The 16569-nt window shown below is 44.6% G+C and overlaps 1 protein-coding gene across 4 annotated transcripts in view; it reads left to right on the forward strand.

Moving 5' to 3' along the window:
* The first annotated feature begins 1575 nt into the window (after positions 1 to 1575).
* Positions 1576 to 16569, forward strand: part of LOC149451932 (cathepsin F-like) — a 492728-nt gene continuing 477734 nt past the window's right edge. For all 4 annotated transcript variants that reach the window (XM_089689960.1, XM_089689959.1, XM_089689958.1 and 1 more), the window contains exons 1-2: positions 1576 to 1858; positions 7293 to 7406. In XM_089689960.1, the coding sequence (XP_089546086.1) occupies positions 1658 to 1858; positions 7293 to 7406 (315 nt within the window). In that variant the 5' untranslated portion in view covers positions 1576 to 1657. The remainder of the gene's footprint in view (positions 1859 to 7292; positions 7407 to 16569) is intronic.

The following is a 16569-nucleotide window of genomic DNA, read 5'->3' on the forward strand; positions in this document are numbered from 1 at the left end:
AAGCAGACCACAATGGCGAAAGCAGCGGAGGACGAGAAGTTGCTTCCGATGGAGAATGAGATGAAGGACTACGGGAAATGATACCCAATTGAAGCAGGCGTTCTTCACCTTCTTGAAATGTAGAGAACACATAAGGTTTTCCATTGTAGGTAAACTGAAGCTGGAGAGGGGTAGGCCCACTGATAGCGGATATCCCGTGGTATCAAGTGGGAAAGTAATGGCTTGAGGGATCTCCGTTTCTGGATGGTGGTCGGAGAAACAAAAGATTTATATTTTATGTCCTGTGAGTTCCAGCTCCGGAGTTTCTCTACCATATTTCATGATAGCTCCCTTGAACTGGAAAAAATGCGGTTTGACAATAACATCCCTAGGAGGCCCCCCTGGTCTAGGGGGGGATCAGTGCCCTATGAATACAATCAATCTCTGTATGAAGATCATCAATTTCAGGCATCGCAGATCGCATGAGGAATTGAGCAAGGCTAGTAAGCTCTTTGACCGATTCTGGGAGCCCCCGAATACGGAAATTGTAACGTCTGGCCCAGTTCTCTAGATCATCAATTTTAGAGTAAGCTTCATCCAATCGATCCTGCAAATCGGTAATCCTGTTGGAGTTTTGGGACACATTATGGACTGTCGCATCAACATTAGATTCAATACTATCAAGACGTTGGCCCAATTCTTGAAAATCTTGTTTCAGATCCGCTGCCAATTTAGTAGTAGCTATATCCAATTCTCGTTGCAACAGGTCAGCAAAATGAGCAATAAGGGTCGTATCTCCCGAACACTGCAGTGGAGCTGGAGGGAGTGTTGGCGAATTCTCAGGGCTATCGAGATCAGGTTCCATACCACTGCTTTGGCTGGGAAATATAGCAGCCATCTCATTATCCAATAGAGAGGAAGCTTGAGAGTCATGGCCTAGTGAGCAGGCTAAGGCCTGGGACACAGATACAACAGGGCTAGGAGGAGACAGGGGGGGCTGTATAGGGTCACTCACCCCTGCAGAAGAAGCCACCGTATCTTGATCCTGTCGTGCAGCTGTTGCAGAGCCAGATTTAGCTCTCTGAGGGACAGAAGCAGCTGTCAGACAGGCAGTGGAGGCTGCAGGAGCTGAGCCGGACGCCATCTTGGATCCCCTGCCCACCACAGGCATCTGGTGCTGGGAGCCGCTACACATCCCAGCATGGGGAGAAAGCCCCAGGACACCCAGTCTGCTCCAGAGATAAGTTGGGGTCCCTGCAGAGTTTGGTGCCCATCTACGGGCTCTGGATGTGCTGGGGGCCCGCGAATGCGCACCTCTTATTGTAATAACTTTAGTGGACTACACTCAACTTCCCTGTGAAAGCACCCCCCACACACACACTCTTTATACTGCACCCCAGTTTTAATTTTTTTTTATGAAACAAAGCTGTAACAAAGTAATTAGCAAATTAGCAGCTGAATTTTCTCCTCGCCAGCATTTTCTCAAGTCAGGAAAAAAAAAAGTCTGGAACGCTGCCACTAATAAAAATGGCCGCCTCCCGCATGACTGGAAGGTATCCATGTTTCTCTGACAACATCTCACATGCTTCCTTGCGCCTTAGCACGGCGGTCACATGACTCTTATTTATCATCAGCTCTGACAGTAGCTGGCTGGTGGGAGAGTCAGTATTAAAGAGGAATGGATACAGCGGGTCGGTGCTTGGTTGTGATCGCAGCTCTAGGGCTGGTGAGCGGATTGCCCCCGGGTCACTGGCAGGATGTGTCCTCTGAGGAGCCGGTGATACAGACATTGGCGGAGGTTGCAGAGCGGGAGTATAATCGTCTGAGTGAGCAGGATGTCGCTTACTTAAAGCTGCGCGTCTCCGATGTTAGGAAGCAGGTGACAACCTCAGAGCAGATCAGTCTTGTTTTATGTAAACATTACAGTTGGTTTTAGAGTTTTGTAGTAGAAAACTTCATAGAATAGCGAATATTGGAATATAGAATGGATGTAGCGTTTGTTGCAGAAAATACAAGAAAGTTGTGTTGTGTTTAGTGTTCACTATAAGGCTGAACTACTACAGGAACCAAAAAAGTGTATGAAGAGTCACCCTAAAGTGTCACTAAACCCAGGACCTTGCATTCACAATCTCTGATCTTCCACAGTACACAGAACATGGAAATGCAATTATTTATTAAATTGCTAAATACCTTTTCTCATCAGCAGTTAGAGCAATCTTGTGACTTCTATCAGTGTCCAGCAGAGCGCTGGTTAAAGCTTGTAGGAAGAGTTTTAATTCTCCTCTGACTGTCCTATGAGGCTGCATAGCCCCTGACGCTCTTTCTGGACAGCGCTTATTGGTCATGTGCCGAACACATGCACCCTCCTAAAGAGAAAAAAAACAACACTAGCCATACACACCAAACAGAGCAGTGTGCAGAGTGGTGATAGCAGCTTACTCACTAGGTTCTGTGGAGCGCAGGGGGATTTCTATATATTTTTAGTGTGCAGAGTGCTTCTTCGAGCTCTGTACTATCGGGAAATGTTTTGGAGACTGTAGAAAAGGGGAAGGATCAAAGAAGACAGGATCAAACAGCCTTTTTACACCGTGCAGAGGATTAACCCCTTAGGTTCCATAGTGCGTATAACAAGTATGCTTTACTGGATATACATACTGGTTTTACTGTTGTGGGTTTAGTAACACTTTAAAGCCAGGTTCACACTGTTGCTGGCGCAGGACAGTATGTGAATCGCAGGTGTTCCCTCAGCCAAAATATGCTACTCCCTTTTTTTTTTTTTTTTTTTTTTTTTTTCATTCTCAATAGCATTTCTATGTATTGGCTAAAGCAGCACTTTTACAGGTGCATGAAACCGCGTGGTACAAAGGGTGCAGGGACCTTTCTCTGGACTTTCCTGCAGGTACAGCAGCTATTAAACCTAAATCCATATATTTAATATATCTCCACTTACCAATCATTAGATGTGGTGGCTGCATTGGTTTTCTTTTTTTATGCTTTTCCTTGTTCTATTTTGACCTGGTGATCGGGCCAGTAATACATTCCTATTAGTAATAGTTTGCACTAGATTCAAAAGCTAGTGGAAGGAATAGTGCCCCATGATTGGTGTCAGTGTGGGAGGAATAGCGCCCCATGATTGGTGTCAGTGTGGGAGGAATAGCGCCCCATGATTGGTGTCAGTGTGGGAGGAATAGCGCTCCCTGATTGGCGCCAGTGTGGAAGGAATAGCGCCCCCTGATTGGCGCCAGTGTGGGAGGGATAGCGCCCCCTGATTGGCGTCAGTGTGGGAGGGATAGCGCCCCCTGATTGGCGTCAGTGTGGGAGGGATAGCGCCCCCTGATTGGCGTCAGTGTGGGAGGGCTAGCGCCCCCTGATTGGCGTCAGTGTGGGAGGGCTAGCGCCCCCTGATTGGCGTCAGTGTGGGAGGGCTAGCGCCCCCTGATTGGCGTCAGTGTGGGAGGGCTAGCGCCCCCTGATTGGCGTCAGTGTGGGAGGGCTAGCGCCCCCTGATTGGCGTCAGTGTGGGAGGGCTAGCGCCCCCTGATTGGCGTCAGTGTGGGAGGGCTAGCTCCCCCTGATTGGCGTCAGTGTGGGAGGGCTAGCGCCCCCTGATTGGCGTCAGTGTGGGAGGGCTAGCGCCCCCTGATTGGCGTCAGTGTGGGAGGGCTAGCGCCCCCTGATTGGCGTCAGTGTGGGAGGGCTAGCGCCCCCTGATTGGCGTCAGTGTAGGAGGGCTAGCGCCCCCTGATTGGCGTCAGTGTAGGAGGGCTAGCGCCCCCTGATTGGCGTCAGTGTGGGAGGGCTAGCACCCCCTGATTGGCGTCAGTGTGGGAGGGATAGCGCCCCATCATTGGCGTCAGTGGGAGGAATAGTGCCCCCTCGTTGGTGTCAGTGACACCAATGATGGGGCACTATTCCTCCCACTGACACCAGTGATGCTTACATTGCTCCCTCCCTCTCCCATCCACAGCCAGCATATGTGGCTGCAGCAGCACCATCTGCTCTTCCCAGATCCTGGCTGCACGGCAGACACTTAACGATCAGCTGTCTTCCTTCTCCGGCCGCTGTCCTCCTCTTCACTGCCTCCGGCTGGTCCCTCACTCGATCTTCTTCGATCGTTGCTCTGCCGCTCAGCACCTCCTCGCCGGTGATTGACCGCCTGTGTGCCTTTCCTGAGCTACAGATCCAGCGGCCAATCACTGGTGAGGAGGCGGAGCTTGCAGAGGGAGGGACAGGCTGCCATTGGCTGCTCAGTGATCCCAGGGGTGTGGCCCGATGAGAGTGGCGGCATGTAATCCCACCCACATCGTGATCAAGATCCAGGGAGATGAAGACACCGGGCGGACACCCTCTCCACCCCTCCTCCAGCAGCGCCTCGTGGACCTGATCAAAATGGGACACAGAATCGCGGACTCAGGTAAGACACAGAAGCCCCTGTCCCTTTTCCACCTAAGTGTCCCTTCCGTGGGAAATGGGGGGAGGGGGGCGTGCCGCCGCCAAACCGCCCCCCGTAAAGTGCTGCCCTAGGCAAACGCCTTGTTTTCCTCGCGGCAAATACCCCCCTTCAAAACTCCTCAGTGTTGTTCACAAGGTTGCGTTAGAGTCAAATTGCATCATGTCAATTAACCCAACATATTTCATTTACTGGGCTTTCCTGCTCCCCAAACTCATCTATTGATGCCAATGTAAATGTGCTGCAAACGGGTAACCCGCACCTCTATGGCGTTTACAATGTGTTTGAGATGCGTTTAAAAAGCATTACTAGATAAAATGATAATACAAAAATCCATGCAATAAAGACAAAACAATACAAAGACGGTGTCTTTTTTTTTTTTCTTTAAATGTAATGCAAACACATAAAAACGCACCATTAACTCATTTTAACACATTGGGTGCATCAAACCTTTTGCTGCCAGTCGTTTTTGCGTTTCTCGCATACATGATTAAAAAATCATTTTAGGCCTGAAGATTGCATAAAACCTCCAAGACATATATTTTCTGAAAGCAGATACCCTAGAAAATAAAATAGTGGTAGTTCCAATTTTTTATGGAACACAATATTATTGCAAACATCTAGGACACTCAATATTTCAGTAAAAACACACACTAAAGTTAATTTTAGGGTACACAAACACAATAATTGATCTAATTTTTTAGGAAAGTATTAAAGATCAGGTTGCACTGAGTAAATCGATACCCAACATGTCAAACCTTAAAATTGTATGCTTCTGTGACATGGTGACTACTGTACTCTATATTTTCCATAGGTGATGCTTTAAAAGCCCCCTGTAAGTCATTTTAGGAGGAGGCCTGGTGCAAGAATTATTGCGGTCAGTCTGGCATGAGCAGTAATATGTAACATGTACAATGAAGGAAATAAGTATTGCATCTCCTGCTGATTTTGAATGTTTGCCCACTCACAATGAAATGGTCAGTCAAAAATCAAATGGTAGGTGTATTGTAACAATGAGAGACAGAATAGCAACTAAAATTTCAAAAGAAATGCATGTCTCTCAAATTATGCTCTGATTTGCATGCTCATGAGGGAAATAAGTATTTTATCCCCTTCACAAAACATGGCTTAGTACTTGGTGGCAAACCCCTTGTTGGCAATCACAGAGGTCAAACGTTTCCTATAGTTGGTCACCAGGTTTGCACACATTTCCAAGTCATTAAGGTTTGGTGGCTGACATTTGGCAATTCGTACATTCAGCTCCCTCCACAGATTTTCAGTCTGAATAAGGTCTGGAGACTGGCTAGGCCACTCCAGGACATTAATATGCTTCTTCTTGAGCCACTCCTTTGTTGCTTTGGCCATGTGTTTTGGGTCATTGTCATGCTGGAACACCCAGCCACGACCCAGTTTCAATGCCCTGGCTGAGGGAAGAAGGTTTGCACCCAAGATTTGACGGTACATTGCCCTGTCCATTGTTCCTTTGATGCAGTGCAGTTGTCCTGTCCCCTTAGCAGAAAAACACCCCCAAAGCAGAATGTTTCCACCACCATGTTTGACCGTTGAGATTGTGTTCTTGGGGTCATAGGCACCATTCCTCCTCCTCCAAACACGGCGAGTTGAGTTGATGCCAAAGAACTTGATTTTGGTCTCATCTGACCACAACGCTTTCAACCAGTCCTCCTCTGCATCAATTAGATGTTTAGTGGCAAACTTCAGATGGTCCTGGACATGTGCTTTCTTGAGCAGGGGGACCTTGCGGGCACTGCAGGATTTCAATCCTTGTCGGCGTAGTGTGTTACCAATTGTTTCGTTGGTGACTGTGGTCCCAGCTGTCTGGAGATCATTGACAAGATCCTCACGTGTAGTTCTGGGATGATTTCTTACTGTTCTCATGATCATTGGCACTCCACGAGGTGAGATCTTGCATGGTGCATCAGATCTAGGGAGACTGACAGTTGTTTTGTGTTTCTTCCATTTGTGAATGATTGCATCAACTGTTGTCACCTTCTCACCAAGCTACTTGGCGATAGTTTGGTAGCCCAGTCCAGCCTTGTGTAGGTCTACAATCTTGTCCCTGACATCCTTGGACAGCTCTTTGGTCTTTGCCATGGTGGAGAGTTTGGAATCTGATTGTTTGATTGCTCCTGTGGACAGGTGTCTTTTATACAGGTAACAAAATGAGATTAGCAGCACTCCCTTTAAGAGGCTGCTTCTCAGCTTGTTACTTGTATGACGGACACCTGGTAGCCAGAAATCCTTCTGAATGATAGGGAATCAAATACTTATTTCCCTCATGAACATGCAAATCAGTGCATAATTTGTTAGACATAAATTTCCTTTGAATTTTTTGTTGCTATTCTGTCTCTGTGTTACACTACACCTACCATTTGATCTTTAGACTGATCATTTCTTTGTGAGGTGGCAAACATTCAGAATCAGCAGGAGATCAAATACTTATTTCCTTCACTGTATTGTAATCGAAGGTTTCATGCTTAGGCGCTCTCAACATGCGCATTTACGTTTGTCCGTGCTTATATGTGGAGGCTGCAAAATTCTTTTTTTTTTTTTTTGGGAGGGTGTTATGAGCTTGGGTGTAACTTGAATTTTTTTACAGTTTACGTTTTGTTTCCATCACATAGGGGACAAAATGTCCTGTGTGATGATTTTTGGTGACCGGTTCGCTTTGAGTTATCCAGGGTCTAAAACGGTCTCAAATCCTTTAGTAAATCAGCCTCTGTGTGTCAGTTTTTGTGCTGCTTTGTGGCAGATTGTAGTGATGAATCATAATGCATATTATGCATATTTGTAAGGTTACTTTTTTTTTTTTTTTTTTTTTGTAACCTATGTTTTTTTTCTATAGTTGGTCTCTGGGGTTAAATACGATTTTAATATCCTACTGGGAAGAACGATGTGTAAGAAAGATGGAAAAGAGACTCTTAATAATTGTCAGCTTCGTGTTGCAGATCTAGAAAAGGTAAGATGTGAATTAACAGAATATCCTTAGTGTATTTATATAAAACAAATGAGTCTGCAATGCTTTGTAAACAGACTTAACATACAGGCTTGGTGAGGATGGTGCTTTACTTCTCAGAGCGCAATAACAATGTCATTGAGAGATTCACTGACATGTATTACTCGCTGAAATGTTTTTGTTCTAGGATAGAGATGTTCTGATCTCTGCTAAACAGACTGATTATTAAAATGGAACTAAATTCTCACAAAGAATACTTTGTTTTATAAAGAGCTTTAGGTGGTTGTGAAGCTTCAGGATTTTTGTTATTAAAATAACAAATGTTATATTCATCTGCTATGTGTAGTGGATTTGCATAGGGCAGCCCTGGTCCTCCTTCTTTGGTCCTATGCTGGTGCTCCTGGCTCCTCCCCCTCTACCAAGGGCCCTCGGAGCAAGCTGCTTGCTATTTCCTGAGCTGTCCCTGTATGTTTGTAAAACATTGAGAGTGCTTCTTGGCCCTGCCCCCCCCCCCCCCGCTCCCCCCTCACTGGCTGTGATTGACAACAGCAGTCACCTATGGGGAGCGAGAGACCTGGGAGCTACACACTGAAGGTTTTTTACCTTCATGCATAGAATGCATGAAAGTAAAAACCTTCAGCCTTTCGAACCATTTTAGAGTGGTATAGTCAGCATTTTTTCCTAAATCAGATAAAAATAATATAACTCACGTGCATCTGAATTTTTTTTCTCAAATGCCCTCCTGGGAGCTGCCTTTTTCAATTGCACCTGGCTGCATCTCTATATTCCCATTCTTTCTGTGCCACTGGGACCTATGGATTTCAGTGTGAATCTCCGCAACCTGCACACTCCTGCTTTGTATTACTACTCTATGCGCGGCCATTCACAGCGCCAAACACATGGCCAGTGTAAGAGAGACACAGAGCAAAAGCCTCTAATCTCCTCCTCCACAGGAATGACTGACAGCGGCACTGTGTTGTTATATATTCTCTGACAGTGGAGACTCTGGAGAATAAAATAGTGGTAGTTCCAAGTTTTTATGTCACACAATATTTGCACGGTGGTTTATCAAATGAAAATTTCTGTAAATAATCCACTAAAGTTTATTTCAGGGCACACAAACACAGTATTGGTCCTTGCTAGATGCCTCTGACAGATGTATTTACGTTTGTTTTTGGCTATATGTGGTGGCGGGGTAGGCTGGATCAACTGCTTGGATGTAAATTTATTTATATTTTCACTAAATGTTTTTTATATCACATAGTGGACCAATCTGCCCTCCATTTAAATGAATTCAACACAGATTACACTTAATTAGCTTCTTCCCTGGCTGTCAGGGAAAGTGACACCTGAAACTGGAACATGTCACCTCTGGGTTCTTTTTTGTTAGGGGAAATTAGCAAATGGATGTTCACTAAGCCTACAGATGTTAGTTCCTGCACTACTTTTAAAAATCTATACTATTCTCTTAGCAAGCTGGCACTCCTCTGTGACGAGTACTAGTTGACCAAAACAACAGTATTTCTCAGTTAAATTGCATACTTGCTCCTTCTGCCAGCCCTCCATTAAAATGAATGGCTGTATATTGAGTGTCTCTTGTAAATGCCTATGCTTGTTTGCAATTTTCATGTTTAGAATAACGTGCTGGTAAATACTGATGCAAAAAAGTAACAACGTTTACAAGAACACAACCACATACCTTTTCACTTTGCTGTATGCAACTCCCCGGGCATAAAAAAGCACTGGGAAAATGTTCTAGAATTGTAATATGCTTGTTAAAATCCTGTATGCATGAACCCTTAGTGCTTTAAACTGTGTTCTGGTACATCACTATTGAAAATGAGGTCACATAATGCATGGCTAGGAGCTGTTGCACAGTGTTGCCCAGTGTGCTATGGGGTAGTTCACTGTCATGCTAGATGCGTTTGTTTTATTGAGTCACAGCAGACAGGAACTGTTTTTCAGGGCTTGGTAGCCCATGTTTATTGAAAAATAGGCAAAAGTTCACAAATGAATGATTTCTCACGCAGGGGATCTTCTCCAACTTGAACAGAAATTCATACACTGGAAAATGTTGAGCCCTCTGGCTCATAAACTCACTCAGATTCACTTACAGTACCTCTCCTGGATACTTGGCTCTCTAGTCTTTAGACACAGCGCCTTGCTGTAAGGCCCACTTCTGGCTCATGGATAGGGGTTCTCCTGACACCCTAATAGGAGCCGTCCTGACTCCTGCAACCGAGTCCTCTGTCTCTTGGCTTCCTGCTGTGTCTCCTGCCCCTTTGTCAAGACGTTCCGCCCCCCACACTGGGAGCTGTTTCCAGCTGGGAGCCCTGATCTATCCTAAGACCCAAGCATATAATGACACCTCACAACTGTGTACTCCAGGTTGCAGGTGTCTAGCAGAATCCAACCACAGGATTGATTGCTACAATCCAGAGCTGCAGAAAACAGCCTGTGTCACTAGTGTGCTTGCCTCTTAAAAAATCTGGTGTAAACTGCCTGATCACACAGTGGCATGGCCTCTCTCTGCCACACCAGACATGCCACAATCATATTGTACGTTCGTGCCAGTAGTCAGTGGAGTGGTGCCCCATCATCATTTGTTATGAGTGGTACTTACCCTTATGTAGACTGCATGTCCCATGCCACTCTGCAAGATAATGTCTCAGCAATGACAAGTGTCTGATAAATTGGTTAATGCTGACTGTTCTAAATTTCAGCGCCCAGTGCCCGCTGCCCTTCTGCCTACAGCAACTTTTTTTGCAATGAATAAGGTGGTCTACAGCAGCAACCAGGCTGCAACCAGCCCACAGACTGTAGTTGGGGACCATTCTATTAGATCCTTTGATAGGCATTTTGATAGTAAGCATTGTGTTAAGACAATATTATGAAAAGTGACTTGTAAATAAAAATTCTTTAGCATACATTAAGGGACTTGAAAACCGTAGTGATTCTGAAACAGTTGTGTTACACTTGCCTTTAGCTGAAAAGGGGACTCTAAAGATAAAATGTTACATAGTTACACAGTTAGTTGGCTGAAAAAAGACAAAAGTCCATCCAGTTCAACCATTAAAAAAAAAAGTTATAATCCTATACCCACAATTGATACAGTGGAACTCAAAAAAACCCAGCAAAGCATGATCCAATTTGCTCCTGCAAGGAAAATAAAACCTTCCTGATCCCCCGAAAGGTAATCGGATATTCCCTGGATCAACTTTACCTATAAATGTTAGTATGCAGTTATATTCTGTGATCTAAGAATCCAGGCCTTTTTAAAGCAATCCACTGAGCTGGCCAGAACCAACTCTTGAGGGAGTCTATTCCACATTTTCACAGCTCTCACTGTGAAGAAACCTTTCTTTGTTTGGAGATTAAATTTCTTTTCCTCCAGATGTAAAGAGTGCCCCCTTGTCCTCTGTTATGACCTCCAGGGTGAATAACTCTACACCGAGTTCACTGTATGAACCATTGATGTATTTATACATGTTAATCATATCCCCCCTTAATCTCCTTCTCGAGAATAAATTCAGTTCCTGTAATCTTTCCTCATAACTGAGCTCCTCCATGCCTCTTATCAGTTTGGATGCCCTTCTCTGTACTTTCTCCAGTTCCCCAATGTTCTTTTTGTTTATTGGTGCCCAAAACGGAACTACATATTCCAAATGAGGTCTTAATAAAGATTTGTACAGGGGTATAATGATCTCTCTCTCTCGCTCGCTCGCTCTCCCCCCCCCCCCTCTATACCTCCCCTCTATACCTCTTTTAATACAAAAGGATTTTGCTTGCTTTAGAAACCGCAGTTTGGCATTGCATGCCATTATTAAGCTTGTGATCTACCAGAACTCCCAGATCCTTCTCGACCATTGATTCCCCCAATTGCACACCCCCTAGTATGTATGATGCATGCATTTTCTTAGCCCCCAAACATAACCTTACATTTATCAACATTAAATCTCTTTTGCCACATAGTTGCCCAATTAAACAGTGTGTTGATGTCAGCTTGCAAGTTGAAGACATCCTGTAAGGATGTTATTCCACTGCACAGCTTGGTGTTATCTGCAAAGACTGAAATGTTATTTTTAATCCCAGACCCTATATTGTTTTTATAAATACCGGTGAAACTCGAAAAATTACAATATCATGAAAAAGTTCATTTATTTCAGTAATGCAACTTAAATGGTGAAACTAATATATGAGACTAATTACATGCAAAGCAAGATAGTTCAAGCCCGTGATTTGTCATAATTGTGATGATTATGGCTTACAGCTCATGAAAACCCCAAATCCACAATCTCAGAAAATTAGAATATTACATGCAATCAATAAAACAAGGAGTGTACATAGAACAATATCGGACCTCTGAAAAGTATAACCATGCCTATGTACTTAGTACTTGGTTTGGGCCCCTTGTGCAGCAATTACTGCCTCAATGCGGCGTGGCATGGAAGCTATCAGCCTGTGGCACTGCTGAGGTGTTATGGAAGACCGAGATGCTTCAATAGCGGCCTTCAGCTCTTCTGCATTGTTCGGTCTCATGTCTCTCATCTTTCTCTTGGCAATGCCTCTTAGTTTCTCTATGGGGTTCAGGTCTGGCAAGTTTGCTGGCCAATCAAGCACAGTAATCCCACGGTCATTGAACCAGGTTTTGGTGCTTTTGGCAGTGTGGGCAGGTGCCAAGTCCTGCTGGAAAATGAAGTCAGCATCCCCATAAAGCTCGTCTGTGGAAGGAAGCATGAAGTGCTCCAAAATCTCCTGGTAGACGGCTGCGTTGACCCTGGACTTAATGAAGCACAGTGGACCAACACCAGCAGATGACATGGCTCCCCAAATCAACACAGACTGTGAAAACTTCACACTGGACTTCAAGCATCTTGCAGTGTGTGTCTCTCCATTCTTCCTCCATACTCTGGGTCCTTGGTTTCCAAATGAGATACTAAAGTTGCTCTGATCAGAAAAGAGGACTTTGGACCACTGAGCAACAGACCAGGTCTGTTTTTCTTTAGCCCAGGTAAGACGCTTCTGACGTTGTTTGTTGTTCAGGAGTAGCTTGACAAGAGGAATAGAGAGAACATTTGAAGCCCATATTAAAATTTTTTGAGTTTCACCTGTATATTAAAAAGTAAGGGTGTCAACACTGAATCTTGGGGTACACCACTGACAACCCTAGACCATTCAGAGTTTGAATCATTAACCACTACTCTTTGAATACGATCTTTTAGCCAGTTTTCTATCAATTTACATATGGATTTTTCCAAGCCCCTAGACTTTACCTTACGTATTAGCCGTGTGTGGGGAACTGTCTGTTGTTGTTCTGCAGAATAAGCATGTAAGAAGTGCTTACTTTGCATGCCTTTTTGAGGAGGAATGTCTTTTTGGCACTTCCTTAAATAAATTCATTAAGGATGTTACTGGTGGTTGAAGTGCCCATTTATCCCAGAGAAAAAAACCTAAGCCTCAACATGAAAAACCTCCCCCCACTTCTGAAGCCAAAGTAGTTCCTCTCGCTTCTCTCAAGCTTCAGCTTCTAAACCAGGACCCAAAGCAGGTGCCCAATTCAACCGAAAGCCTTGGGGCTCAAAATCCTAGCCAAAGCTTGCCGACAAGTCCCATTTTACTAGAAGGTAGATCCTCACTTTCTAGAGTGGGGGGTTAGCCTTCGTGGACACATGGACAGAAAGCATCTGTCACTGTTGGGAGAAGCCAGATGTAGACCCTCTGGCCTTTAGGTTCAACACCAACCTGTATAAGTTTGTGTCCAGATTTATAGATCCTATAGCAGTTGCAGTTGATGCTCTGGTGGCTCCGTGAGATCAGTACAGTCTGGGCTCTTCTGCCTTTCCTCCTCTGAAGCTCCTTCCTTTTCCAGGATTAAGTTGGAGGGCATTCTGGTGCTGCTCATAGCTCTAGCGCTAGGTTCATGTTTTTAGCAGTAACCAACACTAACTGATTGTGCAAGTGTGCACAAGGGTTTTGTTATGGGAGCTGAATTTAGTACAGGGCTCTGCCCAGGAGATAAGGTGAGCTAAAGCAGCTGAAAACAGCTGGACAATGTGTGCACAGAGAGTTGGAGAAAATCTCTTTGAAGAAACCACATGGGCCCTAAGCCTGAGGATCAAAGCAGCAGGGCTGCATGAGAAAGCCAGGCAGCAGAAGGAAGAATAGATTTTTTGCCAGGGAGTTGCTTACTGGGTAACCCTTTGTGTTTGTGATCCTTTTTTCTTAAATAAAATTAAACATGAAAGCCCCTAAATTGAAGATTTTGGCAAGTGCACTGCTTCCTTGAAGCGCTACATTTGAGCTAGTTATCCCAGTATATATTAAAAATGACTATAAAACCTCAGTTTAAAAACTTTGGAACCTGAAAAGTGTGTGTGTGTGTGTGTGTGTGTGTGTGGTTTTTTTTTTTTTTTTTTTTTTTATGAAAGCTTCAGCTAAGCTTACTTAATTTCCCTTCAGCAAGCTTTCACAAGCATATGAGGAAAACAACTAATTTAAAACGTGTTTAGAAAATACACTGTATACTAGCATGGTTGTGCTTCTGCTCGGCAAAATAAAAAATGCTTAGGGATTCATCCACAATGTTGTAGTGCATGGTGTATGGCACCACAATGCTCAGCACTGAACTGCCTTGTGTTTTCTCTGCATTGCAAAAAAAAAAATGCTGCAGATCAAATGCAACGCATCAGTGTGATTGAGCCATTAAGGGCCTTTTCCGACCAGGTGCATTGGGACTGTGTCAGCCAACATTGGGGATAATTTACCAAAACGGTACAGTGCAAAATCTGGTGTAGCTGTGCATGGTAGCCAATTGGCTTTTAATTTTAGCTTGTTCACTTAAGCTTTGGTAAAATATACCTGGAAGCTGATTGGTTTCTCTGCAGCGCTTCACCAGTTTTTGTTATCAACAGTTTTAGTAAATCAACCTCATTGCCTTGTTCTCCATCATGCCAGTTCACAACACTGTGTTGCGGTGATGTGTGCTGAAAAAATGTATGATGTGCAATATTTTTTTTACAGTGCAGCATGGTAGGATGCAGTCCATTGCATTGCTTTTGTGTGATGCCATTTTGTGACATTTCACTAAAGTTTGCCCCAAAAAGTAAACTTTGAGGTGTGCTGCTTACAGCACATTGCCACTGCTGCCCTCATACTGCACACTGCTGCCTGTATTTTAACACAGCTTCTGGTGTAAATGGGCCCTAAACTGATTAAATGGTTTTATGAAAATGCAAGGCATAGCTATAATGTATAATACTTTTAATGTGTCATTCTCTTTGAAATGTGTATCTAATAATATACTTTGCAGCATACAATATGTTGTCAGAATATGCAGAATGGTGCAACTAGAATTTATACAGTGTTTGATCTTTTGATAATTTCCTTGAGACAAAATGTATATGCAATTGACTGATTCAATAAAAGTGAGTTAAAAAGTACAGCTTATTTATAAATTGGATATGTTCTGTGTTTTAACTTTTGTAGTCATCAATTACCGTTTGATTTATTATTTTGTTTCTTTTCTTGTCAAATTCAAACTGAATGTCATTCTGGAAAATCATGTGCTGATTAGTCATTTGAGTTAGCAAAAATAGACTTTTCTATGGGGCTTTGTTGCCGTATGATACAAGGATGGTGTGTGTGTATGTAACCTTCTAGTTGAAAGAGTGGGTGCAGAGAATACATGTGGGACATTTTACCTAACAGAGAGGGCATGTTGGGGTATACCTGTCTTGAACCTGGAAATCAAACTTGGCATAAGAGGTATACAAGCAGGAGTTACTGTCCGTGAAAACAGGGTGTCAAAGAGCAGTAGATCTGGAGACACAGGGAACTGAAGTTTTATTTAATCTAGAGAGAGGTGGTAATTTTTTTTTTTTTTTTGCATAGGAATTGACTCGTCTGCTCTCGCCTCTCCCTGTTTGCGTATCTAGTCGCGTATCTACCGCAAGGCAAACCATGCAGTTGCCTTGGGTGGCATTTTTCAGGGGGTGGAGGGACGTTGGCCCCTCAGGAAGAAGGGACACTATGAGCACTGGTGTAGCATCAGGGGTTGCAATGGTGACCCCATCCATGCTCCAGGCGGGCCCATCTTTCAAATCGTTGTTCCGCGGTGGCCTGTCCTGATATTACAGAATATGGCTACTCTAGCCGAGGGACTCTGCTGTCAGTGCTGTTGCTTGCTCCGCTCTCTCGGTGTCCACTAACCACTTTTTTTAAAGCATCCATTGGGCAGCTGCAGCATTACTTCTCTCCCACTGAGCCCAGACCTTATGATAGCAGCCATGTCATTTGGCTCCGCCCCACCTGAAAGCAACAGAAGAAGTAGCGTGCAGACGAATGGAAGAGGCATCTGAGCTTTTGAAACTGGTGTATGTTCTTGAGTGCTGGAACAGCTGTTCAAGAGGGGGTTCAGTGGTGGAATAGGATGAGTGCAGAGCTGGAACAGGTGATCAGGAGGGTGTGCAGTGGTGGACCAGGTGCTCAGGAGGGGTTACTGAAGTAGACCAGGTGCTCAGAAGGGGGTGCAGTGCTGAAAAAGGAGGGGGGTGCAGAGATAGAGAAGGAGAGGGTGCAGAGGTGAAAAAGGTCCTCAGGAGGGTGGATAGTGGAGGCCAGATGCTTTGGAAGGGGGTACTGAGGTGGACCAGGTGCTCAGAAGGGCATGCAGTGGTGAAAAAGCAGGGGGGTGCAGAGATAGAAAAGAAGATGGTGCAGTGGTGGAACAGGTGCTCAGGAGGGGGTGCTGAGATGGACCAGGTGCTCAGATGGGGTTGCAGAGGTGGATCCGGATGCTTAGGAGGGGGTGCAGTGCTGGAACAGGAGGTGGGTGCTGAGGTGGACAAGAGGAGGGGGTGCAATGGTAGAACAGGTGCTCAGAAGGGGTGGATTGGTGGAACATGAAGGGGTGGATCTTAAACAGGAAGGGGTGGGACAAATTTAAATGAAGGGGGGTGCCTGATTTTAGTCTTGCCTAAGGCAGCACAAAACCAAAATGTACCACTGCTCTTGGTATCTCATGCTACCTGTCACATTAAGGACTGGTAGGGATGCTTTTAACAGCGGGACAAGGGAAAATCATAATTTGGGGCTGATTTTGCTTGCGTAATATCTGGATCCACTGCCAATTTTGACTTGTGGTTTTCATTGACTGTAACCTCTGCTA

This window comes from Staurois parvus, unplaced genomic scaffold, assembly GCF_062004578.1.
Source record: "Staurois parvus isolate SC_StPar_1 unplaced genomic scaffold, SC_StPar_1.0 ptg000505l, whole genome shotgun sequence".
In the NCBI taxonomy this organism is placed as follows: domain Eukaryota; kingdom Metazoa; phylum Chordata; class Amphibia; order Anura; family Ranidae; genus Staurois; species Staurois parvus.